Source organism: Plenodomus lingam (genome assembly GCF_022343315.1).
Source record: "Plenodomus lingam strain CAN1 chromosome Unknown contig_14, whole genome shotgun sequence".
Taxonomy (NCBI): domain Eukaryota; kingdom Fungi; phylum Ascomycota; class Dothideomycetes; order Pleosporales; family Leptosphaeriaceae; genus Plenodomus; species Plenodomus lingam.
Window position 1 is genome coordinate 1,425,581 of NW_027093932.1, and position 23,997 is coordinate 1,449,577.

A 23,997-nucleotide genomic window follows, 5' to 3' on the forward strand; every position below is an offset into this window, starting at 1 on the left:
CAGTACGATTCGTCGTATACTCGAGTATGTGATCCTAGAGTCGGACTTCTAATTTGAGCGGTGGTGGTGGAAGCAATGAAGATGAGTACCTTGACCATGACTTGCTCGGTCTACGTGCATCAATTATGATACGATTGCTGTATCATGGGACACTGTGCTCTGGAGTAGCATGATCAGGCCGCTGTACACTAGGACAACTGGGCACAAAGGATGGCCTGCAGGGCACGAAGGTGGGAGTTGTCGAGCTTTTGCATTAAATTGTTGTTCTTTCATAGCCGGCACGATTGGCAAAGTCATAGTAAAAGAAAATTGTGTCCAGATGGGTTAACAGGCGCATCTGGCACAGGGGATTCATCGCGAACTATACGCAGCGAAGAGAGAGAAATTGCTCTTTTACTCTCGGACGAGGCATCCATCCTGCAAGAGTGGTTCCCTCCACAACATGATCCCACATAGCTGGGCTCAGGCTCCAGCCCCAACGCATCGACACAGGACCTCGCCCGCAATAGGAGTCCATGGATACTGTTCAGTCCAGCGCGGGTCTCGATAGTGTATTTGCAGCATAGTATCTCGGTCTTGAAGGCACGGGCGGTCTACTCCGTCGTTGTTCCTCTTCAACCTCGTCTCTCGTTATCCGTAGCATTTCGCGGACTTTGCCGTCAAAAGTGACGATGATGTGGTCTGGAACGGGGGGGAAGCTGGGTGAGGAGGCGAAGAAGGGCGAACTGGATTCTGAAGATGTTGGAGAGGGTGCGGCGTCCATGTTGTGTAGAGGTTGGAATGGGTTGGGGACGTTTGGTTTGATTGTGCTGGGTGTCGATCGCAATCCAAGGTGGTGGAGGGCCGATAGAGATTACTGTATCGTGTTTGTTTGTCTGGTGTGGTGAATACGATATGGCGTTGGTAAAGTGGAGTGTGGCGCCTGTTAGTGGTGATGATACCCTGGTCTATTGTTAGGGGATCATCGATAGGCGGGCCCTAGTAGGGTGACATACATACACGAGTTTTCTTAGCGATGTCGTAGTAATAGTCCGTTCCTTGATTGTTGGTCATGGACTAGCAAAAAGGTGGATCACTTTTGTGTGTGTGTGTGTGTGCGTGTTTGATGTATGTGCTCTTTGGAAGAGAAGAGAGAAAGAAAAAATCGGGGATCTTGCTAGTACATCATTCAACTTCTCCTGAGTTCAATATATTGTCGACTCCACTTTCAAACGCGGCGGAGTCGGCTGTCCACGTCACCGCACTGTCGTCTCGTCCGCCAAAGCTCAGACACCCGCCGTCTCCCTAAAGTCACGGGACGGGGTGTTTGTTGCAGAGAATGGGGCCAAAAAGGGTCCAAGGTTGCTATATTGGGAGCAAAACTGTGTTTCAGTGTTATATTTGGTGAAGATTTTCGATCGAGGCGTGGTACAAAGGCCCCTTGCCGTGCAGGATCTAGAATGGCCACTTTCGGCCGTGCATTCTCGAAGGCGAACTGGCGGGACATGTGCTGGGTCGTGGTTGGATTGGTAGTACTACCGTGGTACTTGTATGCCATCGTTTTTTTCGCTCTCAGTTGAAGCCATCGTGTCGTCGTCGATGTCCCCCCAACACAAGGTGGTCCAAGTAAGTATAGTACATGTATACTCTACTTACTACTACCTTGCGTCTCGTAGTAGTCGCCGGTGGAACGTCGTGATCACATGCATCTGTCCAAATCGTTGTTTTCCTACCGCGGCGGGCGGCGGCGGCGGCGGCGGCGGCGGCGGAATACCTGCTCTCCTGATCGTCGCCCCTTTGCGCTTTGCGTTGTACCATGTCTACCGGTCTTGGTGTCGACTGAACGCCTGTGCAAAAGTTTGTTTTCTGCACCGAATCTCCTGACGTGTTGCTTGCGTCTGAGGCTCTAAGCCATGAATTTTCGCTTCGCATCACCAACTTTGTATTTCAGGCCAGCCCCCATACCGGTACTAGGTACCCTCCGTTGCACGCGAAACCTCTACCCCGCGATTTGCTCATTCCTTCATTCACCCAGTCGCACAGCCATCGACATCGCCACACTGCTTCACCGACTCTTCGCTTTCTGGCTTGCTCACCTGCAAGCCAACCTTAAATGAACATCAGCGTCGCCAAGTAGGCTGCAGGCTGGGCTGACCACCTCCGAGGCTTAGCTACACCGGTCATCCGTCCTGCCGTCTTTCGTGCTTCGGTTGCGGAGCCGAGTCGCTTCAAGGCAGATGTGATTGGGAAAAGCGACTTCTATGACGAAGATTCCTCTTCAGGTACCCAGCACGTGGGTTACACTCGAAGAAAGAGCAGCAAGGTAGGGTGTAGGAGTAGATAAGGGACATGTGGCTCTTGAAGCCTGCGAACGTCAAATGTCATCTCACTTGCATCACGCATTGCTACGGCAAGGTCTCTTTTTGCGTCCGTCGTGTCCAACCCGTTTCCAGTCAGGAATTGGATCCCTGAGTCTGAACAATGAATTCGGGGCTTCATACGAGTGTGGAAAGCCGCGTTTCCGAGGGAGGGACTCGGGCAGGGAAACAGGGACAGCAGCAACAACAGAATCGGTATTCGACGCATGAGCAAGGTATACTCGATTCCCTCATCATGACACTCTACCCATGACCGTACAAATGGCTGCTCATTGCGACAATAGCGCCGAGGCAGGCGATCGTTGACATGGCAAAGCAACCTGCTTCAACATCCACCCCTGTGTCACGAGAACGCGCGGATTCCTTGCTATCCCGGCAGTCTCCCAATTCGCAAGGGCAACACGCACGTCAGGCTTCCTCCTATGATGGAATTGGTGACGATGGTCACGAGTACCGAATGAGATCATCCTCATCCGCAGCACACTACTACCGCACCTCATTGTTCACCGACCGCTCAGAGGCACAAGGAGAGCTCAGGCGACTAAGTGCGAGCTTCAACTCCCCAACCCAGGTCGAGCTAGAGCGGCAAAAGGACCATGAGAAGAGGGTGAAAGGTATTGGGAGGCTCAAGGATGCGGTCAAGGGGTGGGCCAGGAGGACGTAAGAGGGTCGCATGCCACAAACTTGGTTTCTGGGCCCTTTTCTTCCCTTTTGCAGCTTTTTCTGCACCCATGCAGTCTTTGCCATTTCTTTCGAGCATGGGCCGCTGTGCCTACAACAGGCCGATGTACTACTCTACTCATTGCCCCATGATGTTTCTACCAACTCTCCAGACAAGTCTGCTGGCTTGACCCACAAGCCTCACTTTTCATGTTCGCTTGTGAGCAGGCGGCTCGGGACGGCGATGGATGCACGCTAGACATGACATCACGCCCATTCTTTTGCAAACGGTCATCACATTGTCGTTGAGACACGAAGTCAACAAGTCCACCCGCGGATGGCTGCCTAATCATTGCTACTTGCGGCACCATGAGACCCCTCTCCATCGACTCCGTGGCCCTGCTTTACACAGGAGCATCGTCAGCCCTCCTGCGCTTTGGGCAAGATCTTCTGATTGGCCACTCATCATTTCCTCTTCCGGGTGGCTACAAAGGGTGGCTGGGGGCGGACATGGCGCTGCAATGACGTCGGACTATGTCGTGCAGGCTTACGGGCTACGTGGAGAAGGCAACCGTCCATGTTGAGTCTTCGTGTATGGAGATTGTTTAAAGTCGTGGTCCTTCGCGCGCTTGTTTGAACTGTACAGCCTCGTCAGCCAATAACGCACTTGTCGTCAAATCGTCGAACAGTCAAACAGCAGATCTATCCTCTGCACAGCTCCCCTCGGCTTCTCTTCACCACCCTTGCGAACCGAGTGTCACCATGAAGCACTATCCAGAAGTCAACGCCCAGGAGCGGAGTGAAGCCTCGTCGCGTCACGATTCCGCGTCCTCCGTCGACAAGGGTCGTCCGCAACAGTCAAGCAATACAAGCACACACGAGAAGGATACCCAATACACCTCGTTCCCACCTCTATCCAACACGTCCCACCACCGCCAATCTACAGACTCGACTTCATCCAACGGAGACATCCAAAGCATACAAGCCAAGTACGCGCGGTATACAGACGCACCGCCGCAGTACACTGAGCAGCAGTACCAAGGCAAAACCGAGGATGAACAAAACCACATGCGAATGTCCGACTACTCCAAGGAGATTTCGAGAATCATGAGCCGCCAGCTCATGAAGGACATGCAGATTGCACAGCACAAGGCAGACGTAGCGTCAAAGTGAACCGGTTGTCCTTTGGCTCGGTGATCGGGATGTACGTTTGACGAATTGGCACGAACGATGGGCTGGCCCTATCTTGTATGAATCAGCACAGCGAAGGCGTTGCATTGACAGGTGATTTGGATACGCTGCTGCGCGTTATGACAAGCATGGTGTTATGTCGTTTTCTCCACGGTCACAAATTAAGGATTTCCATCACATAAGCTCATGTCCCCGTCTCTTAAACCTGACCACCGACACCCATCCAAGATCGAAGATGATGCCTGCTCAAGCTTTCGAGATCTCAAAGTGCTTTTAACCAATCACCATTTCATTTTGCATTTCTTGTGTTTCACCTCTCTAATCTGTGCAACACATCCCTCTCACACCATGAACCCCCTCCCCTTGCATGACCCTCACAAAACCGCGCAACCCCACAACCCTCTACCAAGCCCCAGTTCGCCAAAGCCACACCCCTCCCTCCAATCCCGCCTCACTCATCTTCACCGAACCCGCCGTATTCCTTCCTCCCATCTCAACCCCACCCATCCGAACATCTACTGTATCCACCCGCCCGTTCGTGAGAAGGAGCACCAAAATTGAAATCCCCGCAATCTGTACTATACAACACAAAAACAAGTCCCCCCCCGGATCCCAGCAAGCCCGCAACCCTGCCCTACGCCATTCGCGCGCAATAGTTTCCCCAAACTGCTTTTCCACCCCACGCCCCCTACCAGCCCTAAACTTTAAACTCTAAAAGCTTTTTCTTTTTGGTGGACATGGACAAGGGTTTATGGGACTTGGCGCTTGCTTTGGCCCTCCTTTGAGATCTGGGGTCTTTTCTCCCCACCCCGGAGGCCCGGTGGGTGGAGGTGTTGGCGGGGAGGTGCCGGATGGGGGTGTGGTGTGGTGTGGCGAGCGTACGGTGCTGTATGCCAGAGTGGAAGTGTGGAAGGGATGGTGTGCGGTGTGAACTAGAGGTTGGAGGAGGATGTAGTAGGTTGAGGAAAGGGATTATAAATGTGAGATAATTACCTAGTCTACCCTACCTAGCTCCATAGTATACACAAATACAGACATAGTAGCCAGCCACACCTCATACCTCCATACCCATGAATTCACTCAATCAATCAATCAACCACATACAATACAACAACTCCCCCTCCATCCACCATCCACCACCCTCCCCTCCCTAAAAACCCTAGATCCAAATATCCATCTAAATCACACCTACACACACGCCCCATCCCCTTCCTCCCAACTACCCACAACGCCCTTCACCCCCAACGCGCATCCATATCCCAACCACACATCCACCACCCTACCCTACCCAATCCTTCAGCAAACCCATACCCATGCCCAAAAAGCCACACCCACACAGCGCGCCATTTCACCGAACATACCCCTTTAGGAAAGTCGCTTCTTTTGCTGTGGAATTCAGCTCGGTCCGTCATGAAGGGGTGCATGGAGGCTGGGGGTGGGTTTGCTGGGGGTGAATCTATTTTTTTGGGGGGTTGGGGGGTTGGGTTGGTGGTGTTCGTGGGGTTGGGGGGTTTTTGTTGTGTGTGCGTGGGAGGGGGGGAAGGATGTGTAGGTAGACTAGATGCTGTGGTATACCATGTATCGGTATGTATATTCTTAATCTGAGCAGGTGTGCAGGCTGGATGGCAGGGGGAGAGTGGTGCTATGTGAATGGTTCTGTGGTGAGTATGAGGATTTGGAGGGCTGTGTGCATTGTGTTTGACGTTTTTTTCTCCTTGTGTTGTGGGATACGGAGTTGGTTTTCTGGGACAGTTTGATTTACACGGGTTGCATGGGTTCGTTCGGATGCTGGGCGCATACGGGGTACCGACTAGGTAACGTTGAACTTGGCGCACTTACTATAGATATGATTATATTAACAATCTCATTTGCCACTTCGGATGTACTTGGGCCTTGTCTTGAGGCGCTGGTTCAAGGATGAACATGAAAGAGACAGTACAGTCTCACAGCTCGCTGCCTTTGGCCATTCATGTAACATCCACTACACCCTGGTAGAATGTCAATATGCGCGCCGTTGTTCCACATAATGCCATAAATGAGGTATTGCATGACACTGATCATGTAAGAATAAGAAAGATTTGGGTATCAACTCATTGAACGCCATTGATGCTGGATGCAGTCCCTCCCAAAACGCCTTGCCTGTGCCACTCTCTACTCATACGTATTCTCGTACGGATCCGCGTCGTCGATGTCATCGTCGTCACCATTGTCAAAGTACTGCTCTGCGTTGTAGTCGTCATCCGACTCCTCGGAATCAGTGGATGCAGCAGACCAGTTATCCTCTTCGTCAACCGCGTCAGGCTTGTCGTCGTTGGCTGCCTCCTCTTCCTCCTCTTCATCTTCGTCGAGCTCGTCCTCTGCCCGAGCTTCTGCCTCTTTAGTTCTAGTCTCCTCGGACTCGATGAGGCGGTCGATCTGGGAGACGGCGTTGATCTTGGTGACCCCGAGCGTCCGGCGCTTCTTTGGAGTTGTTCCATCTACTTTGGCGCCGCCCAACACTGGCCGTAACTCGGCAGGGAACAGATCGGTGACTATGCAGACATGAGCTTTGTATCCGAAGATGCTTGCTCTAGGCAGACCTACCATAGGGTCGCGCATCCAACTTTGGTAATCTTTTTCGCACTTTCAGGTATTTTGCCGAGTATGTCTGGTTGTCTGTGAAGGGGTTGAAGAGCGAGGCCTCGGTAGGCGCACGCTCATTGGCTTTCCTCTTGAGGCCGTTCTTCATGCCATCATTCAGGATCGTGTAGAACGGTCCTTCATGGATGCGGTCGCGTACTGCTAGATGATGCTGGACCATGACAACTTCACCGGCGGTTGGTGGGGGTGCCTGTGGCGGAGGTGCGTCCTGTACATGTCTCAGTGGGTGCTTCGATCTTGCGCCACGCGTGACGTTGGCCGTGAAAGAGTGCGATGTAAGCAGAAAAGGATGCGTACAGGAAAGCGCTCGGCTGGGCCTTTCTGGATGTCGAGGCCTGTCAGGTCCCAGTTCAGCTCTGTGCCAGCGATCGTCACAGTGCCTGACCGCGGGTTGAATGCTCCTCCTCCGCGTCCACCGCGGCCACCACCTCTTCCGCCTCGTCCTGACATGATTCTTCTTGTATGAGACGATGCTGCTGCTGATATGCTATCCGAGGTAGTCCATTTGATTCGAGAGTGGTAGTAGGAAGCGCGTGTATGTAAGATGGAGTGTTTTGCAAGCAGCAGCAAGGGTTGTAGGAGTCAGAAATTATTCGGTGCAGCTGGAGCCGCGGTCGGGCTAAGAGCATTGGGAGTTCGGGTGGGGCACCAAAGCCGACTATTCACCACTCACCACTCACCACTCACTTCCCCGCCAAACCAAACCTTTGCCTAGGCCAGCAAGCCTGCGACGCGAATGACGTGCATTGCTCATTGAACTGTACACGCTACTTTGTACAGCTGTACAAGACCGTAATCGAGCAGCGAAGAGTTTGGAGACGGCGAAACATTGAGAACCCAGCCCGCTACCTACGCAGAGACAAAAGCATACCAGTGCAGAGCGCATCAAGCAACGCGCCACCACACAAATTGCGTATCACGCTGCTGCATACCCTTGCCTCTCTACTGGTACACACGCGCAGTCACATGAGCGGAGACTAGAAGCTTCAAAGTTCCTTTACACTATTCAACCTTGAACAGCCACCTCACTTGCGCGTCTGTATCCAGGAACAGCAATTCAGTTCGTGATACACCACGATTCGAATAATTAGAACGTATCAGAGCGAGGCATACCATGGCGTCTTCATCTAACGTTCTCGACGAGCTGTCGACACACCTGAAGAAAGTGGATGGGGATCCTACTACTGAGCTCGACACAGACTTATTAGAACAGTGCGAAATCCTCACCAACACCCCCGACTATCGAAGCCAGATCTGGAAGGAGACAAGACCGTTATTTCTCCAGATAGCAGCCTTGTTACCCAAACTCCAACAAGACCCTTCTCCCCTCATACACTGCATCATCAAACTGGCTGGACCATATCGATTCGAAGACATCAAGGACATCGACTTTGAGATTGGACTTGACTTACAAGCCACGCCTTTCCATAGCCTAATTCTCACCTTGCTTGAAAAAGCGACTTTGAGTAGCATCGATGCACAAGCACTGGCGAATCGGCCTGCAGTTATAGCATCTGTCGTCCGCCTTTGGCTATGCACGCAAGATGCTGGAGTAGCCACTCAAGCGGAAGATCTCCTCACTTCGTTACTGAGTATTTCCAGGAACGAACCGATCTCCACATCAGCTGGTGCACATGTGCCGATTTACACATATGGCACAGGCCCCATGTGGCGACGGCTCTTTAGCGATCGAGACATTGGCTCACTTTACTACCACTACACATCACTCAAGCAGCTCTCTGCACCACCCCTCCCGCTTCTTAACAAGCGTGACAAGACTATCGCGCAGGCCAGGCTGCTCTCTTGGCTGCCTCGTGTTGGAGTAATGGACTTTGATACCATCGTCTCATCACACAATCTAGATGTTGAGCGTGAAGTCGGTGTCACTGATGGACAGGGTCTTTTACATTATGCTGCATTGAAGATGGTCGACACTGAAGACGACATGCTCATGCACATGACACTCATCAACTTTTACAGCGAGCTAATCACCAGGGTGAAGACGAAACCTCATCTGACGTGCGTACCATCCACCCCTAATGATACTGGAATGTGGCTGATTTTTACAAAGACATTACGACTCAAGTCTTGCCTTGGACTTCTTGAAGGAGGAGGGTATACACAAGGGCCTTGTCGATTTCCACACCTCAGACAACCCAGGTCTGGAGCACACCTTTCTCAGTAGCCGAACATCACAGTACATCAGTGACTACGCCTCGACGTATCCCGAAAACTTTGAAAGCAGCGCAGAAATGCCGACGATTCGAGACTATGTGCACCGCAACATTCGAAAATGCGAGGCTACAAACCTCAACATCATCGCGTCCATGCCTCGATCGACTTTGATTCCCCAGCGATCCACAGGGTATGCTTGGGACGATTGCGTATTACTCGACCTACCCATCACACGCACGAACCCCGATGCCCTAAAGACTCTCGCAACAGTCCTAGGCGGTCCGCCAAAGGTACCATCTCGACAGTCCATGTCCATTTGCGCGCCCATACTAACACAGCCCCAGGAAGAAATCACATTCCCCAAGACCGAAGCCATTGGCAGCGATACCAAGCGCCGCACTACAGAAGCCATCTTTGCCCGCCTCCTAACCGCCCTCTTCTACAGCAAGAAACCCACCATGTTCACCGACATGACAACACACATGGAAACCCTCGCGATGCAAGAAAACGCGCTCGCAGCCCTCTCTCTCGTCCGCGCCCTCATCACCTCGACCTGGTCCACCGAGCCCCTCCCCACCCTTTCCACAAACGACTCCACCTACACCCGACTCACCAACTTCCCAAACACGGGCCTCGACGTCCTCCTCGATCCGAGCATCAGCGCTGGCGTCTTGCCCTCGTTGCTTAAGCCGGCGGCTTCCTTTTCGAGCCTGGTGGGCGGGCGCGGCGATGCCGAGGATGCGGCCTATCAGGTTGCGGTGGCGAAGTTCGAGGTGTTGAAGGCGTTGGGAGGTAGGTTGGAGGAGGAGGGTGGTAGGTTGGATGTTCTTGCTTTGGTTAGGCGGAGGGTGGGCGAGGGTGTTTGGGGGGCTGGTGGGACGGTGGGGAGTCGGATTGGGACGTTGGAGTTGTGAGCTATGGTCTGGGGTTTCGGTCTTTGGGGTAGAAGGGCTGGTCTGGTGTGAGTGCTTAGTTTGGGTAGGAGACCATGATTACTGAGGTCAATCTCGAGGGGAAGTCTCCCAGGTTGAATCAACCCATTACGGCCTAACCTTGGGAATACGTGTGCCCAGGCTGGACAAACATCTCCGATTGCATTTACATCTCCCGACCTCTAGGTCCTCTCGATCCGACTCGACAAACACCGCCTACACCCTCTCCCGCCACCGGATACCCCACTCACCCTTTGCAAAACTCGCCTCGACCACAACACCCTTCCTCACCGCCTCGGTCTTCCTCCTCCCCTCCTCTCCCTCGACGGCCAAACCGAATGCGCAGCCCCGTCTTGCAGCCTTGCGCACGGCTTCGCGCTCGTCTGCTCTCTTCTGGCCTTGTCTGCGCTTCGCCTTCATCTCGTCTGTTTCCTCGCCGCGCTCAGCCCAGCCTTTTTCGCCGCCGATGCTGCCGTTGACGTCGTTTTGCGCTTGGGGGGGACGGATCTTGCCGCCGCCGTAGCCGAATTCTGGGTCGGAGGGGGCTTGTTGGGCAGATTCGAGGATGATGCCGCCTTTGTGTTCGGAGTCGGAGTCGGAGACGGAATCTTCGTCGCTGCTGTAGGTGTGTTGGTGTTGTGGGGAGGGGGTTGGAGGGTTGTGTTGCGATGGCGGTGGGTGGTCGACCATGTCCACGCTCTTCCCATCTTCTGGTTTTTCCACGACGAATCGTGCCCTGCGGTTTTTGCGGCGCCCGTAGACTTTTTCTGGATCTTTTTCGCGCTGGAAGACGAGTTCCTGTACGGTGCTGCAATCGATGATGATTCTGGGTTCTCCTTTGTTTGACTTGCTAGCCTTTTTCTTGTGTTTCTTCTCCCTCTTTTCGCCTTTGCTGCCGAATGGGTCCTTCTCTTTCGCAGTACCCTCTTCGGCTTTTGGACGAGGCTGTACGTCTGTTTGCGCGTTTTCCTTGCATGATTCTGGTGCAGCGCCGTTGAGCAAAGCGGCCAAAGTGGCCTCGATCTTGCGGTCCATTGGGCCCGGCTTGTTGTTCCTACAGCGTGCGGAACAGTACTTGACTGCAGTGGCATTTTGTGATTTGCGCCGCTCGCTGATGACGCGACCACAGGTATGGCAATAGGGAACCGTGTCTCCGACTGTCAGATAGAGGGGTGGCGGGGTGAGTGCGTGTTTGGACGGCCGTGACCAAGAGTCCATCCACGACATCTTTGCGGTTGTAAAGGGACGGGAGTCTGCTGATGGGCGATGTAGCGTAGTCCTACTGGCTTTGGATACTTTGGGTCGGTTTGGCCGAGTGGAGAAGTTTGGATGAAGTGGCGTCCGGCGGGTCAGACACGAGTTTGTGATGCTGCGAGGACACGACGTCATGGACAATGGTACTCTGGGCCATGTTGTGTATGTATCGTCGGTCCCTTCTCTGTCTTTTGCGTGCCCCAAAGTAACCCTACCGGTACTATGCCCTGTTGCCAACTGCAGGAGGAGAAGACGGAGTAGCCAAGTAACGAACCGAGTATGCAATGCAATGCAATGCAACGCCTTGTTTCCCTTGACGAGGCAAAGAAGCATCATCCATGACGTACTCTCCATCTCCGTCCACAGCTTTGCCCCCGCACGTGCACGCACTCACACACAACTGCTCGAGTGGAAATCAGGAGCATGGCGTACCTTAGTTGTCTCGGCTAGGTTGAGGATCACGTTACTTGTCTTGTGCGATGAAAATAGCCAGCCAGGAGGTAGCAGTGGCAAATCACATGATACTCAAACTACCCGAGCGCATGAGTACCGGTTACCTTTGCCTTTGCAGAACAGCGGGCCATGCACATCTTCAACTTGGCGTGCTAGACACGTCGACTTTCTTTCCAATTCAAAAAAATAAAAAAAGACCAAAAAAAGACCAAAAAAAAAGACCAAAAAAAAGACCAAAAAAAAGACCAAAAAAAAGACCAAAAAAAAGACCAAAAAAAAGACCAAAAAAAAGACCAAAAAAAAGACCAAAAAAAAAGACAAAAAACAATAAAAAATGGCAGAGTGCCCCCGAGGATCCACCATCATCCCGCCCCTCGGATGTTCCCCAACGGCCAACCGTCCACCTCTAACGTTACCGCAACCCCAGATCTGTTGTTTGCCGAGCTTAATCTCTGCGTCCGTCTCGGTAAGCCAGCAGGCACAGCAGGTCTGGGGAGGCTCGCTATCGCCGAAGGGATGGATCCTTGATATGCCTCTTGCCGGAGCCCCTTGCCGACTCAACAGTCGTAGTCCATTTTGCCTTGGCCTCTATTCTGCGCAGAACTTCAGATCACGTCTTCCCCTCGGCATCAAAGGCCAGTGACCAAAGCGGGCAAATGGAAGGGCCCTCGCTCTCAGCAAGACCCTCGTTGCCAACCCTGCCATTCTCGCACACGCCCCAAGACCACTTCATCGCTACACGCCGGCCGACGAGCGTTCGCCATCGCAGCCAGAGGGCGAGGCTGCAGCCAAGACCCAGAACCTCCGCATCCATGTCGCTGTCGCCTGTGGACCTGAACCCCGCCCCGGCTGGAACCGGCAGCAGAGCACCGCGCGCGCAATCCACCGAGACGACGTCGTCGACTCCAGACCTTGGCCGGCCACGACGGCCGACGGTGCAGAGCGATATCCAGGAGACGATCCAGCACCCGGGTACTGTGCGCATCAACGTCCAGGGCGCCTTCATAGTCGATGAGGAGCAGCCGGACACGCCGCAGAGCGAGGACTATGAGCATGACCCGAAAGACATCCGTCTCCCGAATCACACAACGGTCGTGAGCCATATAGCGGTTGATGTGAGTTTCTTGGACCTGTCGCGTGCTTCACTCGTCATGATAGGCCACGGCTTGCGCCCAGCTTGGACTCCTCACCACCATGAACTTCAGAGGTGTAGCATGCTAATCGATCAACGGCTCAGATTGGGGGCTCCCTTGCAAAACTCGTCTACTTTTCGCGCGAACCTGGCGATGATGCGCTCGGTGGCCGACTGAACTTTTTCAAGTTTGAGACGGAGCGCATTGATGCCTGCATAGAATTCATGCGCAAACTGCAGGCCGATCAGAAGCGACATGGCACCAAGTCGGAAGAGCTGTGTGTCGTGGCTACAGGGGGTGGTGCTTTCAAGTACTACGACAGGATTACAGAGGTGCTCGGGGTAGAGGTCAGGCGGGAGGATGAGATGGAATGTTTGATTGAAGGTATGAAATACCTCACGAGACTGACTGCAAGACAAGGCAAGGAAGCTAACAGACCAATCTCGCCAGGCCTTGACTTCTTCATCAACGAGATCCCCAACGAAGTCTTCACCTACAGTGAAGAAGAGCCCATGACATTCATGCCACACCCACCCGATCCACCCAACATTTACCCCTACCTCCTCGTCAACATCGGCTCCGGCGTCTCCATGATCAAAGTCTCAGGCCCCCGGCAATTCGAGCGCATCGGCGGCACCTCCCTCGGCGGCGGAACACTCTGGGGTTTGCTGTCCCTCCTCACGGGCGCCCGCACCTTTGACGACATGTTGCGGCTCGCGGAAAACGGCGACAACAGCACCGTCGACCTCCTCGTCGGCGACATCTACGGCCAAGCGTACAACAAGATCGGCCTCAAGAGCACCCACATCGCCTCATCGTTTGGCAAAGTCTACAAGATGAAGCGAGCGGCCGAGCGGGAAGCAGAAGACGGCTGCAACGGCAACCTCGAGCGTCGCGACGAGGCCGAACTCGCCCACCACACACACAGCCCATCCTCGTCCTCGTTTAGACCAGAAGACATTTCCCGCTCCCTCCTCTACGCCGTCTCCAACAACATTGGCCAGATTGCCTATCTGCACGCCGAGAAACACGGACTGCCGCGCATCTACTTTGGCGGCTCCTTTATCGGCGGCCACTCCCAGACCATGAATACGTTGTCGTATGCGATTCGCTTTTGGTCAAAGGGTACCAAGCAAGCCTACTTTTTGCGCCACGAGGGCTATCTCGGCTCCGTTGGTGCCTTTTTGCGGAGACAGCCTAGGAATTGGGGTAGGCGGGAGAGTTTTGTGGGTGCGTCGAAGCGGGAGTGAGGGGTTGGTGGATGGGACGGTGGTCGTGGCAGCTGCAGATGTGCTTCCTGTAGTTTGTCCATGGATTTCATGCGAGTACTACATGACTTTAGAGGGGAATTTCTTCCATTTATCAAAACACTAAACTGCTGGAATACAGGTCACAATGAACATGACTTGAGAATCCGCATCCAATCTCCCTTTTCCACAATACCATGACGCCTTTGTATAGACAGCCATGCAAGAACTCCCCCCCCCCCGCAAAAAAAAAAAACGAAAACTCGAACACGCACGTAACCAACGGTGATTTTATTCGAGTGCTGAAACGAATTCCTTCTTTTTTTTTTTGGTCTTTCTCAACCCAGGCTACATGAACTTTCCATCGCCCGTCACGGCTTGGAAATGTATTGCACGACCATTTCCCTGCTTATCCCAAACCATCCCAAACCATTGCATACCATTGTCTTTCTTTCGCCTTGCACACCCATCATGCCCCTCCGCCTGCACCTCGACCTCGACCTCGACATCCAAACCCCCGCCCCCCAAAAAAACCACAGTATACAAACAGAGCCCTTGTCTGCCTTCCCGAACAAAAAGCCCCCGCCCCAAAAAAAAACGCCGCTTATCTTTTCCACTGAACAAAATAGCAAATACCGAGGGAGATGAGATTTTCCTGTTCCGGGGGAAGCGAAAAAAGGATAGAAAAGGGAGTAATCCCCTTGTCCTCTACGCCCCCCTGCCCCCGGGATTGATACATCACCGTAGCAAGGGAAAAAAAAAGATAGCCTTGATGCTGGTGATTGTGAAGCCACTCTTTTTGAAGTTTGTTGAAAAAAGCGCCGCGTAATGCTTGTTTGGGGATACCGAGATGGGATGGGATGGGATGGACTAGAATGGGACAGAATGGCACGATCCGACAGCGCTTTTACTCGTGATAAAAAGCCTCGAGGAGATAAATGATTCCAAAGATTAAAAACGCAATGGCGCCGCCGAGGGTCACTAGTTCATGTGTGTTAGCAGTTGAATCTTCTGCCAGCGTCCAGCACTGCCAGAGTGTTGAATTTCGAAAGGAAAGAAAAGACGTACCGTTACGCATACTGATGCGGCCAGCAATGGCGCGACCGCCAATGACTGCGCCTGCAGTACAGAGACCGTGTCCGACGACCGCGCCGGCGGTGACCCACCAGTAGTCTGAGCCGGCGGCCATGGCGACGGTGGCAATTTGGCTGCGGTCGCCCCATTCGCCGAGGAAGGTCATGACAAAGGTTTGGACCCAGGCCGGGCTGAGCAGGAGGGAGAAGAGGTTGTGGAGGCCGCCCATGGCACCGCTAAACGAGGCTCCGCGTGGAGAGGGAGAGCGGTCGGGCGAGGTGGAGGGGCTGCGTGGAGGGGCTGGCAGTCGCGAGCTGGATCGCGAGCGACGGGTGCGGCCGGATTCGAGAGCATACGGGGAGATGGAGGATTTCCGGTGGGCTCTGCTGTGGCGGGCGAGGGCCTCTTTTTCCTCGAGTTCCTGCTCGACTTCGCGCATTTCCTCGCCGACACCTTCGTCGGCGCTCATGGCGAGACCTTCGCGGATGAGCTTGAAGCCGAAGACGAGGAACAGGCCTGCGGCGGCGAAGTGTGTGATGCGTTCGGAGAGGAGGGCGGGCACGGCGTGACCGAGCACGGCGGAGAGGACGGTCATGACGGCGAGGGCGGAGAAGGCGGCGGAGAAGACTACGAGGCGAGGGTGACGCATGGCCATGAGGGCGGCGACGAGGAAGGTCTTGTCGCCGATTTCGGAAAAGAGAATCATGGTGAAGGAGAGGATGAAGGAGTGGAAGGGCTGGATGACGCCGCCTTCGACATCGTCGTCGTCGGGGAGAGAGACTGGGGTTTTGATCTTGGATGTGGTGTCGAGAGGATCTTTGTCGGCAAGCGAGCCAGGGAGGGGGAGTGGCATGTCATGAGGCGTGTCGGGGAGATTGGTTGGTTTCTGTGGCTATTAGTAGTGTAAAAGGGGATTGGTGTAGTCTCACGTCACGTACCTCGAGACCGCCTGCACCCAGGACACGACTTGACGTCTCTGTGTCGGTAGTCGCGCTCATGAGCTGTTTCTGATCGTGTGGTTGTGGCGGCGCCTCTTTTGGCGACTCGGGCACGTTTTCCTTCTTCTCGCCCGTCTTCTCCTCATGGGCCAGACGCTCCTTGTCTTTGGCAGACACGCCGCCCTCGGTGCCTTTGCTGCCAGTCGCCAGTTTTCTCGAAGGGTCCTGCATGACGCTCTTGTCGCCATCCAGCACCTCGTCGTCTGCGCCCACCAGGATGGAGCCTGTCGACTGGCCTGTGGGCTTTTTGCCCAAGTCCTCGACCACATTCGACTGTTTCTCTTGCGGCGTCGGCTTCTTGTCGACGTAGGGCCCGGCATGAGGCTTGCCATCCATGCCATCGACGGGAGCATCTTTGGTGCCCTTGGAGGCTGGTGTCGAGGACAGAGGCGAGGATTCGGGAAGGGAGGCAAGTTTGGTGTAGGCTGGGGCTACTGCGTGTGCAGCCGGTGCGTCATGTGTGTCGATGCCAATCGAGGATGCGACGACGACGTGCAATGCGGGCAAGAGGACGAGCAGCGCCCGCGCCCGTGACGGCCGTATTCTCATCGTGGTGGTGAATGTGGATGGGTGTGGTGGATGGTGAATGCGTTGCGAGTTGAGGCCACACAGGCGTGTTGAAGGGGAACTAGTGGGTGCCAGAGGGTGAGCGTGGTGACGATGGGCGGCGACTGCGATGCGATTGGCCACTCAGCCACTTGAAACGAAGGTCAAGAAGTGGAAGAAGTGGAAGAAGAAGAAGAAGAAGAAGAAGAAGAAGAAGAAGAAGAAGAAGAAGAGAAAGAAGCAGCAGGTAAGTGTGTTGCAAGGTACCGGTAAGTGTGTTGCAATGGTGATTGGAGTAGTGTGTTTTGACAGGCAAAGATGTTGAGCAGAGGTTGGTTAGTCCAGGGGACCGTCCTGTCTAGCTGCTTTTTTTTCTCTCCAACCAAAACTGATTCGACGTCAGCTTTAGGAGCGAATGGATGAGATGACTACTCCAGGTAGAGAGAGGTACATGGAGTCTAGCCGTCTGGACGCGCGCAAGGGGGGGGGGAGAAGGGGGGACGTGCAGAGCAGCAAGACAGCCAAACGCGACATTTGTATGTGTACCTTATTGTATCTACAGGGCTGTGCAAGGTCTACGAGCGGCGAGTAAAGGGGGTGTTGGGTAGAGTAGAGTAGAGTAGAGTAGAGTAGAGTAGAGTAGAGTAGAGTAGAGTAGAGTAGAGTAGAGTAGAGTAGAGTAGAGTAGAGTAGACAGAGTGTAGGATCAAGTCACATCCATGGCTGTCTGTGTCTTTGGAGGGTTTGGCTGCAAAGGAGCCGTGGGAGTACAGCAGGTACCTTGAGCGACTAATTGGAGTAACTGGTCTACTTCTCTCCTGCGTAGATGTTGTACTCTACAGTACCACAGTCTATATACTATCTATACACAGTACCGAACCAGCCGTGGCTTTGCAACAAAAGTGGCGCTCCCCTTGCCGTCTCAGGCTCAAGCATTCGGCAAGCAAGCAGGGCTTCCCACTGCCAATCGCCAACTTGCTCTCTTCTCCTTCTCCTTCTCCTTCTCCTTCTCCTTCTCCTTCTCCTTCTCCTTCTCCTTCTCCTTCTCCTTTGCAGGCGCCCAGTGCCCACATGCCCGCTTCGAACCCAAGAATCCATGCCGGTTGCGGCCAAAAGCCTGTGCACTGTCACTGTCTTCTGCTCCCTGCTCCTTGCTCCTTAGTCCCCCAGTCACGTGAGCACCCGTCAAGCAGAGCCCCCCAAGACGCTTAGCCGCACGCGCGACCTTCATCATCACAACAAACACGCATGACTCCGCCTTGACCCCGCACAAACTCCCACATAATAGCCTTCGTCGCAATCTACCACCCGCTCACACCACCCGCTCACTCATTGATCGCCGAGACGACAATGGCCGACCGGAGAGGCGTGCGTGCTTCAAGCCGCCGCAGGACAGCCACCCCGCAACTGCCAAACCAAGTACCCACCACCCAGCCCCAGCCTACACGCGCACCAAGAGCCAGGACTTTGCGCAGCGCAAGTCGCGATCTCAATGAGAGTCTAGACGTGCAAAAACCGACTCGCCGAAGTGCCCGACAGGCAAGCGTCACCTCTGTGACCAACGACAGTGACCTGGAAACCAAAAAAGCGGCGCGCAGGACCAGACGGAAGCCTGCCAAAGAAATCCCTGGAGGTTAGTACCTACTTCACTAGACAGACATGTCTACTACCAGATCTTGCGCAGGCCTCATGCGCGTGGATATGCGCCACACTGGTCATCAAAGCTGATAGAAACACCCCAGACCTCACTACAGTCGAGGAACTGGACACGACCCAGACCGCGATTGAAGAGCTCCATCAAGTCCCTGCCACGCCTCCAAAGCTTGCGCCCGAAATACCTGTCCCATTCCGCTCACCTGGTGCCCTCTCCGAGATGTCGGGCACTACCGCCATTTCCTCCTTCAGCATGGTCGAAGCCGAGTTCCTAGAGCCCAAATACATCCTCAAGCATTTGCCCAGATTATGCGACTCCACCCTGGCTTTCTTGGACCACCTTGCGCCTGACGGTGCTGACATGCACGAGGATTTGATAAACATTCGCGAGCTCCAGAAGCCAGAAGCCGAATTTACCGAGGACTACCGAGACCTTGATGCCGTGCTCAATGTGTATCTGAGGCATTACAAGAACGAGGAAAACACGTACATACATATTCGCGCTCTCCATCGCGCCCTCTTTGGACCCAACAGAGATGTGGTAGCGGCGCAAACTGGCTTGGACCTGATACTCTATCTCACCAATGCACTCATATTTCTCAAGCAAACCATCTACTCGGCCCGCAACTCAAAGGAAACTTGGGACGCTCTCCGACAGCTTGACAACTCCTTTCCCAGCCAATTCATGCGCTCCCTCATTGCCGGCGCAAGTCCAACAGCTGGTGGAGATTCTGGCCTGTTCAAGGAGACGTTTGAGCTCGCGCTAGAGCTACGGACACAGCTTGCCATTTTGGTACTTGCGCGCCAACGAGCTGGTGACAGTCCTGATGAGATGATTGAAGAGGTATTCTTGCGTCGAGACGCTTCCACGGCAGATGATGTCTCTGTTCTGCGCGGCTGGAATGTTCCAGCGCTAGGAGGGGACGATTCCTCGTTGCCACAAGAACTCGAAGCGCAAGTTTTCAGCCGATGCGAAGAGATCAGAGACGCTTTTCTAGTTGGCGACAAATCTCCGGGCGAAGCAGTTACCTTCTTGGAAGAGCAATTTCCGTGGGAGCCAACCATTCTGCGACTTATACATTGGGTTCGTCTGCGACGCATGGAGTTGACCAATGCTATCGAAGAGCTCGGTGGTCCTGCAGTCATTCAGCGCTACATACAACAGGCCATCGAGGAGACCGACTCCGCCACAGAGAGAGCAGACGTCGCCCAAGCTGCTCCACTACTGCCACGCAAGAAGCGGAAATCTTTTGGCAGAGACAAAAGGCGTACTAAACGTAAATTTGATCCGAATGCCCCTCTAGATGTGAATGCCATTGATGCACTAAAGGCAAGGGAACGAACATCGGGTTCTTCGTCTGGTGTCGATATCATACCGCAGCTTGAGGAGGATATTACCGAGCCCATGATTAGGAATGACCAGGATGACAACGAACCTAAAGCAGAAGAGCAACAGATTGAGGAGGTAGAAGACAGGGTTATGGACCCGTTTGCTGACGGCAATGACAATGCGACCTTGGTTGGAGAGAGTCAGCTTGAAGTCCCCAAAGAGCAGGAGCCGGTCCCACAACAGATCGAGGAGGTGGAGGACAGGGGTTTGGATCCGTTCGCCGACGGCAATGACAATGTGACCTTGGTCGGAGAGAGTCGGCATGAAGTGTCCAAAGAGCGAGAGTCACAACAAATCGAGGAAGCGGAAGAGGAAGCCGAGGAGCCAGCCACAGCCGGCCCACCACAGAACCCAGCAGAATGGTACAAGGCACTCAAACAAGTCTCCCAACCACAGAAAGAGAACCGTCCTGTAAGATCAATATTCGACCGACAAGAAAACGCTCGGAAGGTTGAATTTGGCAATGGATTCGACGACGACTCTCAGCCAACCCCCGGTCCTTCGAATACAGCAAAAGGCAAACAACCAGCACAGTCTTCTCCCATGAAGCGTAAGCGGCCCGTCATTCCTGACGACGATTCAGAAGACGAGGTCTTCGAGACGCACGCCCGAGGCTCCCGCGTCGAACAACAACGACAAAAAGCCCCCGTCGCAAAACGCGTCCGCATGGACCCCTCCTCCTCCTCCTCCGCCTCCTCAACCGCACCACCAAGTCACCAACCTCCGCCCTGCCCCGCCGAACCCACCTCCTCACTCCCGCCCCGCCGGCCCCTTTCCCTCGAAGAACGCAGCGCCTCCGTCACGAGGGAATTACCGCCCCCATCCTCCTACCAAGCCCAATACCGTCTTGCGCAGGAGAACCAACGCTTCCAAGCCCGGAAGGCCGAGCGTAAAGTGCGCGAAGCCTGGTCTCCGGCCGAAGAAGAGGCGCTCATGGAATACATGGCCATGTTTCCTTCGCGGTTCTCCCAGATCCTGGTCTTTGATGCCTCGGATGCTGGGTATGGTGTGTTGCAAAACCGGACACAAGTGAATTTGAAGGATAAGGTGAGGACGATGGCGGTTAATATGATTAAGTGAGTTTTTTTTTGTTTATTCTTCTTCTTTGGCTCCAATTTTGGGTTTGCTTGGCATTGGGAAGAGGGGAATGGGATATCATGAGCATTTCAACCCCCGGAAAACAAAATCACGCCCCGAGATTCATAGTTCATGTCTAACGCGAAATAGATCGGGTACTGGCCTTCGACCTGGCTTTGAAAACATCGTTAGACCCAATCAGAGATTGGGCAGTATGCTTCTTGAGCAGGGGTATACATGGTGACACGAGAGAGAAAGAGAGAGAATATCATCCTTCTTCACGCCCTCTTTCGCCCCCTTTTTAGGAACAGGAGCACCTGGTTTGTGGCGTCGACGGAGTGGGTTTTTTTAATCATCGCCATCTTATCTTTATCGTTTGGATGGCTGGTCTGGTTGGTTTGGCTTGGATTTGGGCTGGGACTGGGAGGCCTTTTCTTTTTCTTTTTTTGGGTTGTTTGTTCTTGGTAGATGGATGCTGAATACCCCGTTTTGGAATTTTTCATGTGCATGTTTTCGTCATTATTGCGCTGGAATGGAAGTTTTTCCTTTGGGGGGAGGAGGGGGGTTTGAGGTCTAAGGGGTTTGTGGTGCTGGATGGGGTGGTGTGTGGCATTAGGGGGTGGTTTGTATACCAATTGCATCAGACTACACGCACAGAGCGCTTGCCAAATGCTTGCCTTGTCTTGTCTTGTCTTGTCTTGTCTTCATACTTGGGATTTACAGACTGCAGGATTGTGAATATATTGCTATGTATATACTTGTTATATGAACGTCTGTTTCCAGACTTCCCCGCCCGTCTTCCTGATCCACCTTCGCATATCTTCAACATCACCCAACCCACCCTAACCGCCTAACCCCCCATCTCCCACCCCCACAACCCCCTAAAGCATAGGTCTAACCTCGGCACTCCCCTCCCTCCCTCTAAGAAACTTCTCCCTAATCCTTCTCTGCCCCTCTTGCATATACGCGGCTACATCGTCTTCTGTGATCGCGGTGAGGGCTTGGATATCGAGGTTGCGTCGCTCCAAGGTCTTCGCTTTGACGAGGGTAGCGGATGTTCTTGGGCGAGGGCTTGGTTTGTTGGTGGCTGACTGGCTTGCTTCGTTTACGTCTACAGTCTGTTCTTCTCGTTCACGGACAACAGTCTGCGTCTCCGACTCACCACCAACACTCTGCTCCTCCCCATCTTCCACAGCAACACCCCCCCGCCCAACAACATCCACACAAAACCGGGCAAACTCGGCATGATGCACAGCCGCGGCGCTCAAAAATCCCAACACCATGGCAAAGCAATGCGGCATCCCTTCAAACTCGCACCACCTGACCCTGACCCCCTGACCCGCCATCCGCCGCGCAAACACCGCATCCTCGTCCCGCAGCATCTCCTGCCCGACACTGACAAACACGGGGGGACTGTTCTGCCAATCGCGCGCGGCAAGCGGCGAGACGAGCGGGTGCGTGAGCGCCGTGTCGTGGGCGTAGAGGTCTGCGCGCGGGGGGGAGGCGGGCCATGCGGGACAAGGGGGGAGGCGGAGGGTGGAGGATCCAGAGGGGGGAGGGAGGTAATCGTAAATGGTGTTTGATTCGAGGGAGGGAAGGGAGCGAGTGATGTCGAGCCAAGGGGATGTAAGCGCCACGCCTGCAGGTAGGGGAATAGGGACGCGGGACCCGTGGAAGAGAACGGTGGGTGTGGTGTCGGTGCTGCGGTGGAGATGGAGCAGGAGTTGTAACAGTGCGGTACAACATGTGCCACCTGCGCTGTCGCCGCCAAAGACGATTTCACTGCTGGAAATGGGCGTGTGGGGAGAGCCGGGCGGCGGGTACAAGAGGCTGAGGTATGCTGTGAAGCAGTCGAGCAGGGCCGCAGGAAACGGATTCTGCGGCGACAACCGGTACCGGACGTTGAAGACGCGGCCACCTGTATCCTTTGCAATGCGCGAGGTGGTTGGGCGGTACGTAGCCGGGTCGAGGAGATACATGGCTCCGCCGTGGAAATACAGGACCGTGACTGGACTCGACGTCTCCGCCACAAGGCGTGCGTATTTTTCCCCTTCACCAAGGTCACAGGGCTCGGGCGTGTCGTCGTCTACACCACTACGATAGCCATTCCATTCTGCCTCCAGAGCCGCGTTTTCCGGCTTCGTCCAGACCTCCTCGCCCGTGCCCAAGTCGTCGATTGCACTGAAGAGCAGCTGCCGGACGTCGTCTTCAGGCGTGGGATCCAGGTTTACCTTTGAAACCCAGACTTTACCCTTTACACCGCCGTCTCTGCACGTCAGACGCTGGAGTTTGGAAATGGGCTGGGGGGTACTGTTTGGGCCGATTAGGTCGCGGAGGATGTTGATTGTGATTTCGGTCCTGAGATCCCATTTTGAAGAGGTGGGGGATATGGAGAGGGTGTGCCAGAGGGCTGTTTTGAAGATGAAGGGTGTCTTGGGGAGGAGGAGTTTGAGGAGGGTGGAGGGGGAGGACTCCATGGTTTGGTGGGGATTGGTCAGTGATGGGCTGATTAGGGGTTGGATGTGTAGGATGGGTGTGGATTAGAATGAAAGCTTTCCTCCAGTACAAGAACCCAGAAATTCACACATAAACATGCAGATAGCCCAGTATATACAAATACATAGAGGCTAGTTCCGCTCCAAAAGGAGGTGGAGGAGCCATACCAGTGGCGAATAACGACTTAGTCTGGACGTCGAGAAAGGCAGCCCGAGGACCAAACATGCCTCGGCATCTTGTAAGTACCGTGTTGCCAGCCCATGTATGAATAACCTTCACCATCCTTGCATGTCATAATCACAACAACATTCAACAACTAACACGCAACGCACAGAGTACAATTATAATACTGCTATACAGTCGTACGTAGTGCCTTGCTGGATCACTGCACTCACAAGAAACTACCCACCTATCCCAACGCTGCAACGCACTGCACAAGCGCTTAAGGGAGTCTCCCGTCTTGCATTACCGTAACAATCATTCTTCCCAAAACCATGTACTCCAACCTGAACCCTCATATCCCAATCCGTGTCGCGAGACGCCTATACCAATGCATGTATTCATTTCCATGTTCCCATTCCCACCTAGCTGGCCATTTCTCCACCGCGACGTCACCGGAGCAAAGGACAGCCGTGCCGTCCTCCACCTATGGAGTGTGCTCTCCCAATTCTGCGTTGACGAAGGCGATGTCGGAGTTTACACACTGCGTCTCCTCATGCGC

General features: G+C 54.1%; 12 protein-coding genes across 12 annotated transcripts; 6 read left to right on the plus strand and 6 right to left on the minus strand.

The window, feature by feature from the left end:
* Window positions 1-526: 526 nt before the first annotated feature.
* On the minus strand, window positions 527-763 carry IAQ61_002571 (uncharacterized protein; the record flags this gene model as incomplete). The annotated part of the gene is made up of 1 exon (XM_003834428.1): window positions 527-763. One exon carries the CDS (start codon window positions 761-763, stop codon window positions 527-529), a length of 237 nt encoding a protein of 78 aa, XP_003834476.1.
* A 1,697-nt stretch (window positions 764-2,460) lies between these two features.
* IAQ61_002572 (uncharacterized protein) lies at window positions 2,461-3,021 on the plus strand (the record flags this gene model as incomplete). Its single annotated transcript, XM_003834429.2, has 2 exons — window positions 2,461-2,572; window positions 2,642-3,021. 2 exons carry the CDS (start codon window positions 2,461-2,463, stop codon window positions 3,019-3,021), a joined length of 492 nt encoding a protein of 163 aa, XP_003834477.2.
* Window positions 3,022-3,779: 758 nt separating this feature from the next.
* IAQ61_002573 (uncharacterized protein) lies at window positions 3,780-4,190 on the plus strand (the record flags this gene model as incomplete). Its single annotated transcript, XM_066095596.1, has 1 exon — window positions 3,780-4,190. One exon carries the CDS (start codon window positions 3,780-3,782, stop codon window positions 4,188-4,190), a length of 411 nt encoding a protein of 136 aa, XP_065954432.1.
* Window positions 4,191-5,460: 1,270 nt separating this feature from the next.
* On the minus strand, window positions 5,461-7,448 carry IAQ61_002574 (uncharacterized protein). The gene is made up of 3 exons (XM_003834431.2): window positions 7,146-7,448; window positions 6,792-7,056; window positions 5,461-6,739 (listed from the first exon to the last, which is right to left on the minus strand). The coding sequence occupies exons 1-3, from the start codon at window positions 7,296-7,298 to the stop codon at window positions 6,360-6,362; spliced, it is 798 nt and encodes a 265-aa protein (XP_003834479.1). The 5' UTR covers window positions 7,299-7,448; the 3' UTR covers window positions 5,461-6,359.
* Window positions 7,449-7,962: 514 nt separating this feature from the next.
* IAQ61_002575 (uncharacterized protein) lies at window positions 7,963-9,937 on the plus strand (the record flags this gene model as incomplete). Its single annotated transcript, XM_003834432.2, has 3 exons — window positions 7,963-8,867; window positions 8,920-9,313; window positions 9,368-9,937. The coding sequence occupies 3 exons, from the start codon at window positions 7,963-7,965 to the stop codon at window positions 9,935-9,937; spliced, it is 1,869 nt and encodes a 622-aa protein (XP_003834480.2).
* A 234-nt stretch (window positions 9,938-10,171) lies between these two features.
* Window positions 10,172-11,182, minus strand: IAQ61_002576 (uncharacterized protein; the record flags this gene model as incomplete). The annotated part of the gene is made up of 1 exon (XM_003834433.1): window positions 10,172-11,182. One exon carries the CDS (start codon window positions 11,180-11,182, stop codon window positions 10,172-10,174), a length of 1,011 nt encoding a protein of 336 aa, XP_003834481.1.
* Window positions 11,183-11,918: 736 nt separating this feature from the next.
* Window positions 11,919-14,279, plus strand: IAQ61_002577 (uncharacterized protein). The gene is made up of 3 exons (XM_066095597.1): window positions 11,919-12,777; window positions 12,900-13,179; window positions 13,246-14,279. Exons 1-3 carry the CDS (start codon window positions 12,319-12,321, stop codon window positions 14,043-14,045), a joined length of 1,539 nt encoding a protein of 512 aa, XP_065954433.1. The 5' UTR covers window positions 11,919-12,318; the 3' UTR covers window positions 14,046-14,279.
* A 670-nt stretch (window positions 14,280-14,949) lies between these two features.
* On the minus strand, window positions 14,950-16,663 carry IAQ61_002578 (uncharacterized protein; the record flags this gene model as incomplete). Its single annotated transcript, XM_066095598.1, has 3 exons — window positions 14,950-15,023; window positions 15,111-16,002; window positions 16,055-16,663. 3 exons carry the CDS (start codon window positions 16,661-16,663, stop codon window positions 14,950-14,952), a joined length of 1,575 nt encoding a protein of 524 aa, XP_065954434.1.
* Window positions 16,664-16,790: 127 nt separating this feature from the next.
* On the plus strand, window positions 16,791-16,985 carry IAQ61_002579 (uncharacterized protein; the record flags this gene model as incomplete). The annotated part of the gene is made up of 1 exon (XM_066095599.1): window positions 16,791-16,985. The coding sequence occupies one exon, from the start codon at window positions 16,791-16,793 to the stop codon at window positions 16,983-16,985; it is 195 nt and encodes a 64-aa protein (XP_065954435.1).
* Window positions 16,986-17,588: 603 nt separating this feature from the next.
* On the minus strand, window positions 17,589-17,891 carry IAQ61_002580 (uncharacterized protein; the record flags this gene model as incomplete). The annotated part of the gene is made up of 1 exon (XM_066095600.1): window positions 17,589-17,891. The coding sequence occupies one exon, from the start codon at window positions 17,889-17,891 to the stop codon at window positions 17,589-17,591; it is 303 nt and encodes a 100-aa protein (XP_065954436.1).
* A 119-nt stretch (window positions 17,892-18,010) lies between these two features.
* On the plus strand, window positions 18,011-21,024 carry IAQ61_002581 (uncharacterized protein; the record flags this gene model as incomplete). The annotated part of the gene is made up of 3 exons (XM_066095601.1): window positions 18,011-18,293; window positions 18,403-20,779; window positions 20,931-21,024. The coding sequence occupies 3 exons, from the start codon at window positions 18,011-18,013 to the stop codon at window positions 21,022-21,024; spliced, it is 2,754 nt and encodes a 917-aa protein (XP_065954437.1).
* A 637-nt stretch (window positions 21,025-21,661) lies between these two features.
* IAQ61_002582 (uncharacterized protein) lies at window positions 21,662-23,257 on the minus strand (the record flags this gene model as incomplete). Its single annotated transcript, XM_066095602.1, has 1 exon — window positions 21,662-23,257. The coding sequence occupies one exon, from the start codon at window positions 23,255-23,257 to the stop codon at window positions 21,662-21,664; it is 1,596 nt and encodes a 531-aa protein (XP_065954438.1).
* Window positions 23,258-23,997: the final 740 nt, after the last annotated feature.

Coding starts and splice junctions, on each gene's coding strand:
- IAQ61_002574 (XM_003834431.2), bottom strand. CDS start 7,298: ATGTCAGGACGAGGCGGAAGAGGTGGTGGCCGCGGTGGACGCGGAGGA. Junction 7,057..7,145: donor GCCCAGCCGAGCGCTTTCCT/GTACGCATCCTT, acceptor AGACATGTACAG/GACGCACCTCCGCCACAGGC. Junction 6,740..6,791: donor GTTGGATGCGCGACCCTATG/GTAGGTCTGCCT, acceptor ATGTCTGCATAG/TCACCGATCTGTTCCCTGCC.
- IAQ61_002577 (XM_066095597.1), top strand. CDS start 12,319: ATGGAAGGGCCCTCGCTCTCAGCAAGACCCTCGTTGCCAACCCTGCCA. Junction 12,778..12,899: donor TGAGCCATATAGCGGTTGAT/GTGAGTTTCTTG, acceptor TCAACGGCTCAG/ATTGGGGGCTCCCTTGCAAA. Junction 13,180..13,245: donor GATGGAATGTTTGATTGAAG/GTATGAAATACC, acceptor CAATCTCGCCAG/GCCTTGACTTCTTCATCAAC.